The following is a 12,755-nucleotide window of genomic DNA, read 5'->3' as shown; positions in this document are numbered from 1 at the left end:
CTGTCACCTGGCTTTAGCTCGGCGCTACGCGAACTCAGTGCCACCTCTGCATCCTCCCAGTGGCACTTGAAAGCTGTCATAAAGCCAAGGCAAAGCGGCAATTTGATTGGTAACAGCTGATCAGGACCCGCCCTGCTATTGGCTATAATTTTCCACGTGACATCACGAAGGTGGAGCCGTAGTATAAGGGTCCCTGAACAACGGTTGTTTTGCTGAGTGACAGTGAAGACACGTGCTGGGAGGATTCGTACTTGACGTTAATAACTTTGCTATGATCTCGTTGTTAGTGAATATCTTTGAATCACGCTGATGAGCTGCACAAGGTAATAATAACGTTCATAGATTCTCGGGATTGTTGTCTTTACTCACACAAAAGGAGTGTTATTCCAACAGAATTCCACAGTAAATCATAAACTCAAAGAGATTCTGCAGATGCTGGAAATCCAAAACAACGCACGCAAAATGCTGGAGGAACTTAACGGGTCGGGCAGCTTTGGAGAGGAATAAGCAGTCGACCTTTCAGGCAGAGATCCTTCATCAGATCAGATAAGGGGTCTCGGCCCGAAATGCCCCTGTCCAGAGATGCTGTCTGGCCCGCCGGCTTCCTCCAATATTTTGCTCAGGATTTCGCTGTAACGGATCTAGGGAGTACAGATTCATTTGCTTGTTTTCTCCCCCGTAAGTTCTGGTAACTTCGGGCAGTGGGAAGCTGTTCATCAGGCTAGTCATGCTGTGCGCTGCTGTTAACTACATGCTATAAAAATTCAACTTCCACATATAGTTTGCGTGATATTTGGGTATCTTGTACACATGCATGAATAACTAAAATAAGTATCGTTTCCCAAGAATTCGACTCACATAACGTTTAAGAGTTTTTAAAGGGAACTTTTGACATTGTGTCTCTCCAAGGGCACAGTCAATCTCCGTAATGAACATAAACGTCCTTGTTCAAATAGCCGATATGTTACTCTAAATACCTTTTGAATATTTTTAATGCATCAGTTAATATCGTGCATGATACAGATTTGGCGTGTAGAGTGCCATATACTAGAAGCTCTCAAGCGATGTATGTTAATTATTTACTCCGGCTGTTAAGACTCAATAGTTTTATGAAGCAATCAACAAATTCTGACCATGTTGAACTTGGTGTTTCAGGGTTTATCATACTTTCGACAACAGATCGCTCCCAGACCTGTCTATTATGCCAGTCGATTTAGCCATGAGACTCTGCCTGGCACACTCCCCACCGATGAGGAATTTCCTCGGCCCCTACGAAGCCTGCAGAGGGTTAAACGCCGCCGGCAGGCTCAAGCCGCTGCGGCCCTGCATCAATGTGCGGACAGGCGCCGATCCTTGCAAAGGCGCATGGGGCCACCACGACCGAGGCAAGAGGAAGAAAACGGTGGCGTTTGCGGACGACAAGGGCTTCGCGCTTACTGCAGTTCACATTTTCTCCGAATTTGACGACTGTCTCACTGAACTACAATTTGAACTGACGGATCTCGACAACGAAGCCAGCGGACTGAACCACGAAGAAAGGAAGCCGCTGGTGCTGGACTTCCCGCAGCCATCCGCCGATTACCTGGAGTTCCGAAATCGCCTGCTTAAGAATTTTGTCTGTCTGGAGAACTGTATTCTTCAGGATAAATTAATCTCGGGCACCGTCGCTGTGAGGAATCTTAGTTATCATAAAGTCGTTCAAATCCGAATTACGTTCGACACTTGGAAGAGTTATAAGGATGTGGACTGTTCGTTTGCAAACAATGTTTATGGCTGTTCTGAAACGGACATCTTTTCTTTCGCTATTGAGCTGCCACCCTCCATGCTGCCACACGAGAGAATCGAGTTTTGCGTCTCCTTTAAGAGCGGAGACCGAACCTATTGGGACAACAACGATGGCAAGAATTACGGGATTGTTCACGCCGAATGGAAGTCGGATGGGATTCGGGTCCCGCTCGTCTTCGAAGACAAAGTGATAGCGAAGACCTCCGAGAAGATGCAGACTCTAGAATGCGACCAGTATGGAAGCCCCCGAGCATCGAGTGGCTCGGTTCCCGAATGGCACAACTGGAGCAAGATCGAGTCGGCGCTTCCGTACTGGTGACCGATTATAGCGATGCTGTAGTGTTTGCTGGAGAGTTGTCTCAATTTCCATATTAAAGTTATGAAAACCATGATGTGGATCTGTAAAATCCCTCTCCCCAATGAATAGCTTCCATCTGTTAATGTTTTTAATTTGCTTCCACGTACTGCAGGAATATTCTCAAAATAGATTAGTGGCTGATCACACTTTGCACTTAATGTATCTAGAGCACCAAATATGAGTAATGAGTGCATAAGATGAGAATTTCTATTGGATCCTGTGGTGATGGACTGTAATTCTGGTGTTCTCTCGCTCTTAATGTTTGATCGATTTGAAAACTGAACAATTCATCAAAGTGCAAATACAAATCGCAAAGGGGTGTGTGTAGCCCTTAAATAATGAATCGAGATAGACTGGGGACTGTCAAGCTAGTCCATGTTAGTGATGTAGGGAACTTGCCAGCAATGTTAGTAATCATATTTGTGTGATGAGCTATAGGCATTAACTAGAAACTCAATGCACTTTATAGAAAATTTGAGTGCCTTTTGTTCAGTGAGTAGCATTGCTAAATACAGAGATGCTTTTACCAAGTCAGATTTAAAGCAGAGATGGAAAAAAATGAGGGTTTTGGTCAAATCAACTGTCTTGGTTGAGTAGAGAAAATGGGCAGTAAGTTAATCCTTACAATGTTTAGGACTTGCTTTAAGTTTTTGCAATGGCAATCTCTTTAAAGTAAAATTTAAATTCTTTTTTCTCCATACCAAAAGACGATTTTACATTTGGCTCTCTAGATGATTGAAAGAAGCTCTACTAGGAGGAGGTCTGTGATATAGCAAAAATATTCTAACACATCTTTTGCTAGTTAACACAGAAGTATTGCTTCTCATGAACATTCAGGTTTTTTTGCTCTGCTCTGTGACCTCCCTCAAATTTAACCTAGGTTTTAGACGAGCGTTGCTTTGTGCTGGGAATCTGACAATTGGAGGTCTATTTCTAAATAACAATCTGCCCTTAGTAGCAATGCTTTTAAATAACCAAGATTGTAATCTTTTGCACTGTTTTCAAAATCCTGATGTGGCACTGTATATTTTTCTAATTGTATGTACACAAAGCTGTGGTCCTCTTGGAAGAAATGCTCCTTCATATTGAAGGTTAAAAGTTAAACTTGGTTACAAATGGGTGGATAACGAGAATAAGATGTTTTCTGGAGGCAGCAATCCTATTTTGATTTGTTCAGAATACTAACCCAAGGCATACTTCTTTCCCCCTATATCTTTTCCTCTTACTGGCATTAGTATTGCCAGTGTGTGGGGAAATGTCATTTAATGCCTGTAAACTTGTAGATTTAAAGTTTATTCTTTAAAGTTTAAGTCATTTCACCTTTTGATCAGTAATGTAACATGATACCATCTTGGATAAGGAAAAACTTTTGCCTCACCTTATCTAGATTATTTAGAAAAAGCTTGTAATTTCCTTCGTGAAAAGGGCATGAAGCACTCTTAAATATCCATGGTTTTTTTTTACTACTTTAATGGGGAGTATATTCTAACTGGTACTTGTTTTCTTCAGGCAAACTGAAATCTTACAGTACAAATTTTGTCGATTTGAATGCAGATCCTGTTTCCACAATTTTCACAATATTTACCTGAACAAATGCATCTTCCTAAATATTTGGTTGCGCCTGTAATACCTTTCAAGATCATTGCCTTCATATTTTGCAAGTGTTAAGCATTTTTGCTCAGTAGAATTATTTTTTTGCTGTCTCAGAGGCATGCATATATTCCTGAGTGGCTCTCTGTTCCTTGGCAATTGTGAGGTCCAATCTGTTTAGGTGCAGCGTTCTTTGTACTACCATGTGTGGTCAGGCATGTCAGTAATACCGGAAACTAATAATCCATGCACCAAATTGCATGCCATCTTGGTATATTCATCGCAATATAAATTCATCCACTGTCTGTTAAATGTACCAAATAGTTCTTTGTGCATGCTGACCTCCACTTCTGATAGTGGAACCAAATTTTTTGAAGGCAGATTTCAATGCTATGAGAATTCAGCTTTCCAATATCAAACTCCAGGCAATAAATTTAATTTAAGTTTACAAACTGTCATAATGGATTTTGAACCCTTGCCTCTCAATTTTAAGTACTACTTGGAAAGTTGTGTTCAGCCCCCAACCTTGTAAGTTGGAAACTTGTAAAACAAGCACCGAGGATAATGTTTTTTTATTTGCCTTGCGCATGTTTTCTCTTCATATTTTTCATGTACTTCTAACTTTATTTCATATCTTTTAGCCTTTGTCTTTCTGGATCAGATCCTTCATAATATATTCCTTTGATCAAATATCTTCATTGTTCACATTTACAACCTTGTAGAGACCGAAGTATTCTGATTAATGTCAGATTATAACCCATTTTGCTGTTTTGCACTTTATCCAACTAATATGCCCTTTGTATTCCTTGGTGACATCATTTCAATAATACTTGTACACAGTAATAGCTTGGGCTTTGTTTGAATCCAGTACCAGGCCTTTGAATTTAGTTGCCTATAGAAATTTCTCCCCAAATTCCTTTCTAGACCATGATGAGTGCTGATGACTGACCTGATACCATCAATACTTAAGTTGCATTTGACAAGAAGCACTTCAATATCTTTGGTTGCAGCCTTTGTCTCAATTATTTACTACTTTGCTAGTCAACGCGATTATGATATAATTTAAAATGTGAATGTAAACTGTCCCTGCTGAATTCTGTAGATTATCAGACGTGATGAAGTGACATGTGAAACTGTCTAGAGTGGTTGAAACGGGCTCTAGAGTTGTTGAAATATTTTTCTACTGGGGGTTTTGTTGGTGAAAAGTAAGATTATTTAATGGCAAGGGACAATTTGACAGGAATGTATATTTTTACTTGGTGCCCACTACTTTCCTGCACTATTTCGCCCCCCAGTGATGCTGCAGTCGATAGGTTAGAAGTTTAAACACACTGGTTTTCCATGGTATTTGATTAAATTTTCAAGATTAATCCCATAAAAGTGAATTTTTTGAGTAAAACATACACCCTTCAGACTATCCCTTTTAAGAAAATGTTGTATAAAGAAAAATAAATGCTTTATATTGTTCAACAACTTTGTCTCGGTGACATTTTGTGGGTAAAATATAATTCAGTGATTTTTATGGTATTTTAAAATCTGGCAGCTGCTCATTTCCTGTGATTTGGTTTGAAATTGGGACAGGGGAGAACTAATTTCACCAACTTTGGACTCAGATTGGCAAAATAGTTCATTGTTCAAAGCGCTGGAGCTGAAGTTCATTTGCAGAACATTATCCAGTAGCAGTCTTCGTATGCATGACTTAACAAAAGATACTGAGTTTCTGAAAAGTGTCAACAGTTTGGCCATATAAATAGATTTTTATTTTTATAACACTTGCTAAATGTAAAAAAAAGTGCAGGGTTCTGGAATTTGACTACACATTGACATGATTATTGGCCACACATGTATGGAGGTGATGGGTCTTGTATATGATTCAGTGTAGTGCATTTTTGGCAGTATCGGCAGTAATCTTTCAGATGGATTTGATTACAGAGTGAAAGGCAGCCCATGTCCAGTATACCATTGGGGAGGGGGTGGTGGAAGGAAAAGGAAACCATAGTTAATACTATGCATTTTGAAATCATAAGAGGGGTGCATATGCAAAACCTTAAAAGGACAGCAGCTTAAAGCTCTGTAAATATTACAAGAAATGGGAGCAAGAGTAGGCCATCTGGCCCATTGAGCCTGTTCTGCCATTTAATAAGATCATGGCTGATCTGGCTGTGGACTCATCTCCACCTACCTGCCTTTTTTCCCATTGCCCTCAATTCCCCCATTACACAAAAATCTATCCAACCTGAGGTTTGTCTGTAGAGAAGTGATTGAAAGCTGAACAATCTGATCTTGTTGCTATAGCTTGTTGGTCTGAGATTTTTAGTACATCTTGATGCTTCCCCCCCCCCCCCCCCCATTACATTTTCTGCTCGGACAGTTTCCTGTGAATAACTATGACTTGTAGTGTGCAATAGATTCATCCATGTGCACAAATGAGTCTGCACTTTCCCCAGATCAGTGCACAAAGTTGCCTAGTTTGTTTTCAAAATCAATTCCTGTTTGCATTTACAACTTTTAAATGTACTCTAGTCCAAATTCTATTCTTCTTGGTACAGTGGCCAGAGATTTTAAGAAGTACTCCATCTATTTAGAGATTTAATTTCTTAAGTTTCATCCTAATTTTTCCACTATTTTAGTTTGAATAAATTTGGCACTGAAGTATGTATTCCAGTTTACACTGGTATATAATTTGCATTTATGGACTTGTTTGTTAGTCTGTTTCCACCTCTTTTTTAACCTTGTAATATTATTCCTTTTGTCACTTTAAGTGTTGCTTTTTATTTTCCAGTCCCTTGCTTTTGTTAGCCTTTTAACTTATTAAATTGAAGAATTTAGAGAATCTACAGTTCCTTTCTGTGTTTGCACAAACTTCTGATTCCCCTTTAAATTGGAATGATGCTGAAATTGATTTCAAATTCCAGTACAGATTTACTAAAGTTCAAAGACCATAGCCAAGTGAAGTTATAGAACAACTCTTTGGGAATCTAGGATACTGAGGAAGATGGCCTTTTCTGGTAAGGTATGTAGTTTTTTCCTGGAATAAATGCTTAAGCTCATAAATATTGCACATTAGCTCATATAGCTTCTCTAACCAATTTTCTGCATGTTACTGATTGAGAACTTAAAATGCCTGACTGAATTGCTGTCTGACTTTCTGGTATTGAGCAGTTTCGCTTTGGAGACAGGAAAAGAGTAGAGAAGATAAGACATAGCATGTATACTCAAATTGCATCCCATCATGGCCAAAGAAGACCATTCACCTTTGGAGTTTGGGAAGAGAATTGACCAAATAAATTTGTCCCACTTTCTCTCCTTTCTCCCCCCCCCCCCCCCATAGCTCTTAAATCTGCAGGAAGAATTAAGGACATAATACACTGCATTATAGCAGAAACAACTGTTGGAATTGTGTACTTTATGCAATTGCTGGACAATCTGGGCACTGCCAAACATAATTTTATTAGAATTTCAGATTTTCTAGAAACAGCAATTACTAATCCAAATGAATGCCTGAAAATATGCAGTTTTTGAAGTAAAGGGAATGTAATGTTGAGTGAGGTCGAAGGGACATTAGTTAGTTCTATGAGAAAGTAACAGTAAAAAGTTGAATTGTTTTTTTTTTATTAATGCTGCTGTAAAAGCTACTCTCAAAACCAGGTTATGCAAATTCAGAAGTGTACATTTTACTGACTTAGCAATTAGATTTTAATTTCTGACCTGATTTATGCAGTACCAGCCAGTACTAATGCACATATTCAGCTGAAAGGTTGTGATCAACACAAGGGCTCTTTTACAAGTGGAAGGTAATGATCACAGAGCTCAAGGTTAGGAAATATCTTTGTGCACTAAAACAGCACAGATGGTTGGGGAATGTTGAATGAGACATTGACCTCTGTATGATATGCAAAATAATGCAGCTGCTAGAAATCTGTAAGGGTCTGGAAACATTAATCTATTTCTGTTTACAAAAATATTGGCTGACATGGTGTGTGATTCTAGAATCTTGACTTTCTTTGAGTGCTTTTTTGCCTTTTTTAATGAGCCTATTTATTCCTGCGCATGAGATTTGTATATTTACTGATGTACTAACTAATTTTACACCTGGTCTAAAGGAGAGAATTAATTTTAAGCGAGAAAAAGATTGTCAGATTTTCCCCTCTCTATCGTTGAGGAGGACTAATGCTGTTGACTTAATGTTTGCGTTCCATCATGTTTATAACATTTCAAATTGTTAGTTCTCGTGATTTGTTGTAGAGGTGCAAATGATTTATTAATGGTCATTGTGTTATTGTAAAACAGCACAATTTTTCAGTTAACCAAGGGATAATTTAAACATTGCTGTTTTCCCCCCACAGAACTGGGAGCTATGCCAATTACTGCAGGTAATTAGAATCGTATTGATGACAGCACCTTATTTACATTTGATAAGCAATTTTTTGTATATTTCCAGTGTTGATATGTTACTTCAAATAAATAGTCAATGGCCCATCTATTGACCTGATAATCTGATTTACTTAAACTATGACACATGAGGAGATTGGAAAAATTGAAGGTGAATAAAGAGAAAAGAGCTTTGGAAGACACAAAATGTTGCTTAATTGCCATTTACTTTATTAATAATGTTTGAAACTAGTAATTTGAAGTTGCTTGTTTAAGTCATTAATTCGGAGCCTTGTAGAGGGAATGAGGGATTGCAAAACTCAGGATTGCAAAACTCTATTGCAGAAAGGGAAATAATGGATTGATGTGGCTTGTTTTCATAACAAAATGCTATCGCAATATCTTAATCTGCACTGGGCAGAACTGTCTGGCAGATAGTTAAGTCTCTCTGACAGCTCAATGGCTTGCTAATGTTTAACAAAAAATAACCAAGTTATATTGCTTCAGTAACAATCCCTTCATTCTGCTATGTATGGGTGGAAAAGAAAAAAATTGGTGGTAAGGATTTAAGGTGATATTGTTCAACGTTTGCTATTCATTTCAACTGGAAGTACTTTAGACAGCAGGGAAATATTCTGGCATACAAAACTTGGTTGCAAATGTACCTGGGGACACTGGGTGCTTGTTTTCGTTCTGAAGTTTCAGGTTTAAAAAAAATATTATAACTAATAAGCTAATTTGTAACTTGAGCTTTTGGGACACTATTTTTGGAGCTTGAGAGAAGGAATGTCCAGCTAATTCAGCAGCAGCTACCAATAAAAGCAAAGTAGTCCCAAGTGGAGTGATCCAGTATAAGATTGAGACGTTACTTGGACCCTTAACCTTTACTCTTTAAACTACTCTGATTAAATTGCTTAGAAGGCTTGTAGTTAAAATTATTGACAACATAATTTTCTATCTTAAAAATTATGATTAACTAGGGTAGGGATGCAGGGTCATGTGATGTGTTGTGGCTGAATGATGTGTGAGTTGGTGGATGTCATTGTGGTTCCTGGTGATCAGATCTATAGCAAGCTGTTAGTTGTTAAAGAAACTTGGCTTCAAATTTGATGACCTGGAATCTGACATTTAAACACTAACATATCGGTGGGGGTGGGGGGGAAATTACTTGGATATATGCTTCTGGGGGCAGTCATACCTATGAAATGAATTGCCTCAAATTTGGCCTGTAGTCAGGGAGAAGTGGGTGTGATAGCAAATGAAGCTGTTGGGGGATCAAAGAGATCGTGCTGGAGGAGCCTCAGACATTGAACTTGTCCAACATGTCTGAGATTGGAATTTCCCGGGTGAATGTGAGTGGGGGGCCGCAGAAAAGATGTGCAGATTAACTGGCTGCTCATCTTTCCTGCAGCAATGGTTTAGGGACTTTTTTCAAAGGGGGGGTGAGACAGAAATGATGTAATTGGGGATGGAATAGTCAACAGACTAGACAATTCTCTACAATGATATCGAGAGTCGTGAAGGCAGTGTCACCTGCCTGGTACCTCAGTTTAGAATATCTAATTTAATCTGCAGAAGCTTATTGAGTGTGGGGGGGGGGGGGAATATCTGGTTGTCCACGTGGATACCAGTGATCTAAGCAGAACAAGGAATGAGGGCCTGCTGAGGGAATTTGAAAATCAAAAATGTAAAACCTGAGCCCCATGCATATTGGTGCAGGATCAATATGTTTAGGGGGTTATCACAAAGGTTAGTGTGGAGGAAGTGGGTTTTAATTAATGGGACATGGCATTAGTATTGTGGAAGGAGGGAGCTGTTCTGATGGGACAGGCTCTAATTAACCCCATGCTAAGACCAGGGTTCTGACGAATAGCATAACCAAGGCTGTGGATAGAACTTTAAATGGTAGCGGGTGAGGGGTGTGGGTACTCATTGGATAAGAATAAATAAAGGGAAGGAGAGCACAGGGGAGGTTAATGAAATCTACAAATATTTTAAAAAGTCAATTTAGAAAAGGTTATGAATTTATCTTAATGGGTAACATAGAGACAAACTTAAGAAGAGGGTGGTGAATGCAGGACTGAATGCCTACAGCAATGAAGGTAGATATGGCTTGGGACACATTTAAAAGATCAATGGCATTGGTTGTGGCTGAAAGATCACAGCTGGGAACTAAATATGCAAGTGTATATACCAATCAATAAAGCAGTTATGTGACAGAAGGGGTTTCTTTTTAAAAAAAAAAGAAATCAAATCCTTGGTGGGGGGGAAGAAAGTGACATCGGATCAGAAGATGTAGAATCCTTGTGGTTCAAGTTAACCTGTAGGGGTCTAAAGACCCTGATGGGAGTTGTACTCTGGCCTCCAAACAGTCACCAGGGGTGGGGGTACACATTACAGTAAGAGATTGCCTGTTACAAGCCCTTGCTATGGTATAACAGCCATAGGAGACTTCAATATGCAGGTCCACTAAACATCCAGTTGGCACTAGATCACAAGAGAAGGAATTTATAGATTTCCTATCAGATTTTTTAAAATATAAAAACAGTTTGTGGTCGAGCCCAGTAGGGTAACGGCATTTCTGGATTTGATGTTGTGCAATAAAATAAATTTGATTAGGGACCTTAAGGTAAATGACCCCCCCCCCCCACCCCAGAGGCAGTGATCCATATTATGATAAGAGTTGACCCTGCGATTTGAGAGGAGAAGCCAAAATTACATGAGGCTGCTAAACAAGATGTGAGCCCATAGTCTTACAGGAAAGGCACTAGCATGGATAGATGATTGGTTAATTGGGAATTACGCCTCATTGTATAGTCATAGATCGACTATAATGTTAAAACTCTCTAGGGCTTTGGAGGATCAAACACCATGCCGAGAGCATCAGATACTGCAGGAAATTGAGACAGGAAGGCAAGGTCACCTTTCAGGATGTTTCCCCCGCCTACCCTACCAGACTAGAGTCCACAGTATGCACCTGCTCTCTTAGACCCTGAGGCATCCTGAAACTATTAGTCAGCAAACTGCATTCCTTCAATGCAAGTTGACAGAGAGAGATGTTGCAACTGGGAGTTTGGGGCAGAGAGATTACATGTCTGCTTCACTAATTTTGCTTCTGATTCACAGTAAGCATCCAGGTGTGTGGTTTGAGGCCCCCAGGCAAATTTTAATTGCATGAAGCATTTATTCCACTGAAAACTTAAACAATTGGTGTCTTGTTGATTTAACACCACATTGTACCTCTTGCATTCCTTCCCATCTATTGCATAATTACAATTTCATTAGCTCTTTCATGAACCTGTTTGACCCAGCATTGTCCTGTGGCTGTGGAATAGGCGGGAAATCCAAATTGGGTAGATGCTTCCTTCTTTCCCTTTGCTTTGTATCTTATTTAAGCAAAGATTATTCACCTTTTGTACTTAACCTCTTGCTTGGGTTATTGGCATTTTGGGACTTGAATGCTTAAGTGAGAAGTTGGATCTTAATATATCAGTGCTTGAATTGCATTTTTTCTTCTGCTCTAAAATGCTGACTAATTGAGCAAGTGATTCAAAATGATCATTAAATAATCATTAAATATTTTCTCATGAGAAATGTATTGACTGAAATAAAATACACCAAGCATTGATTGCAGTATTTTTGCTGTTAAGTAACTTAAATATAAAACATTAGTTTGTTATAATTTTGATCATTCAATGCATGCAATTGTAGCGGTGTGCTACACGCAGCGCTAAAATTACGACACGGAGTCGGTAACTGCAGTCGAAGGAAAAACTTTATTCGAAAACTTCAGCCTCACTTTTAAGCCTCTGTCAACCGGCCCCCCATGGCGAAGAGGCTCCAAAGCTCTGTGCTCGCAAACCCCCGTAGGCTATCTAATTGTGAGTCGGTTCGGATACGCTAGGAAATGAGGCGCTACATAACCCCCCCCCCAGAACCGGCGATACACCCCCCAATGTCCACAGCCTGGGCCAGAACCTGCTTGGGAGGTCGGCCTCTGCGCCGAGGCGCCGGAAACTCGGCCGGTTGCGCCAGGTCCACATGGGCCGGCTTGAGGCGGTCCACCGTGAAAACCTCCTCCTTCCCCCCAACGTCCAGCACGAACGTGGACCCGTTGTTCCGGAGCACCGTAAACGGCCCCTCGTATGGCCGCTGCAGCGGTGGCCGATGCCCGCCCCTTCGTACAAACACAAACTTACAGTTCCGTAGGTCTTTGGGTACGCAGGTCGGGTGCCGCCCATGCTGTGAAGTGGGTATGGGGGCCAGGTTACCGAGCTTCTCGCGAAGTCTGCCCAGGACTGCAGCGGGTTCTTCCTCTTGCCCCCTCGGGGCTGGTAGGAACTCCCCGGGGACGGCCAGGGGCGCGCCGTATACCAACTCGGCCGACGAGGCGTGCAGGTCGTCCTTGGGCGCTGTGCGGATGCCGAGAAGGACCCAGGGAAGCTCGTCTGCCCAGTTGGCTCCTCGCAGGCGGGCCATGAGGGCCGACTTCAGGTGACGGTGGAAACGCTCCACTAGCCCGTTCGACTGTGGGTGGTAGGCAGTGGTGTGGTGCAGCTGAGTCCCCAAAAGGCTGGCCATAGCTGACCACAGGCTGGAGGTGAACTGGGCGCCTCTGTCGGAGGTAATGTGGGCTGGTACACCAAAGCGG

General features: G+C 40.8%; 1 protein-coding gene across 22 annotated transcripts in view; it reads left to right on the top strand.

The window, feature by feature from the left end:
• Positions 1 to 180: 180 nt before the first annotated feature.
• ppp1r3cb (protein phosphatase 1, regulatory subunit 3Cb) overlaps positions 181 to 12,755 on the top strand; it is a 273,775-nt gene continuing 261,200 nt past the window's right edge. For 3 of the 22 annotated variants that reach the window (XM_059947536.1, XM_059947537.1, XM_059947554.1), the window contains exon 1: positions 6,649 to 7,527. Coding sequence is in view for 5 of the 22 variants with exons in the window: in XM_059947548.1 (XP_059803531.1) it covers positions 310 to 323; positions 1,156 to 2,104 (963 nt within the window). In the remaining 17 variants the exon portion in view is untranslated. Of the gene's footprint in view, positions 324 to 1,155; positions 5,207 to 6,648; positions 8,107 to 12,755 lie in introns of those variants that run through there. The other 19 variants (XM_059947544.1, XM_059947540.1, XM_059947535.1 and 16 more) reach the window with 16 other exon arrangements.

This window comes from Hypanus sabinus, chromosome 22 (assembly GCF_030144855.1).
Source record: "Hypanus sabinus isolate sHypSab1 chromosome 22, sHypSab1.hap1, whole genome shotgun sequence".
Lineage (NCBI taxonomy): Eukaryota > Metazoa > Chordata > Chondrichthyes > Myliobatiformes > Dasyatidae > Hypanus > Hypanus sabinus.
The sequence above is the reverse complement of the archived record's forward strand: the minus strand, read 5'-3'. Positions and strand labels throughout refer to the sequence as shown.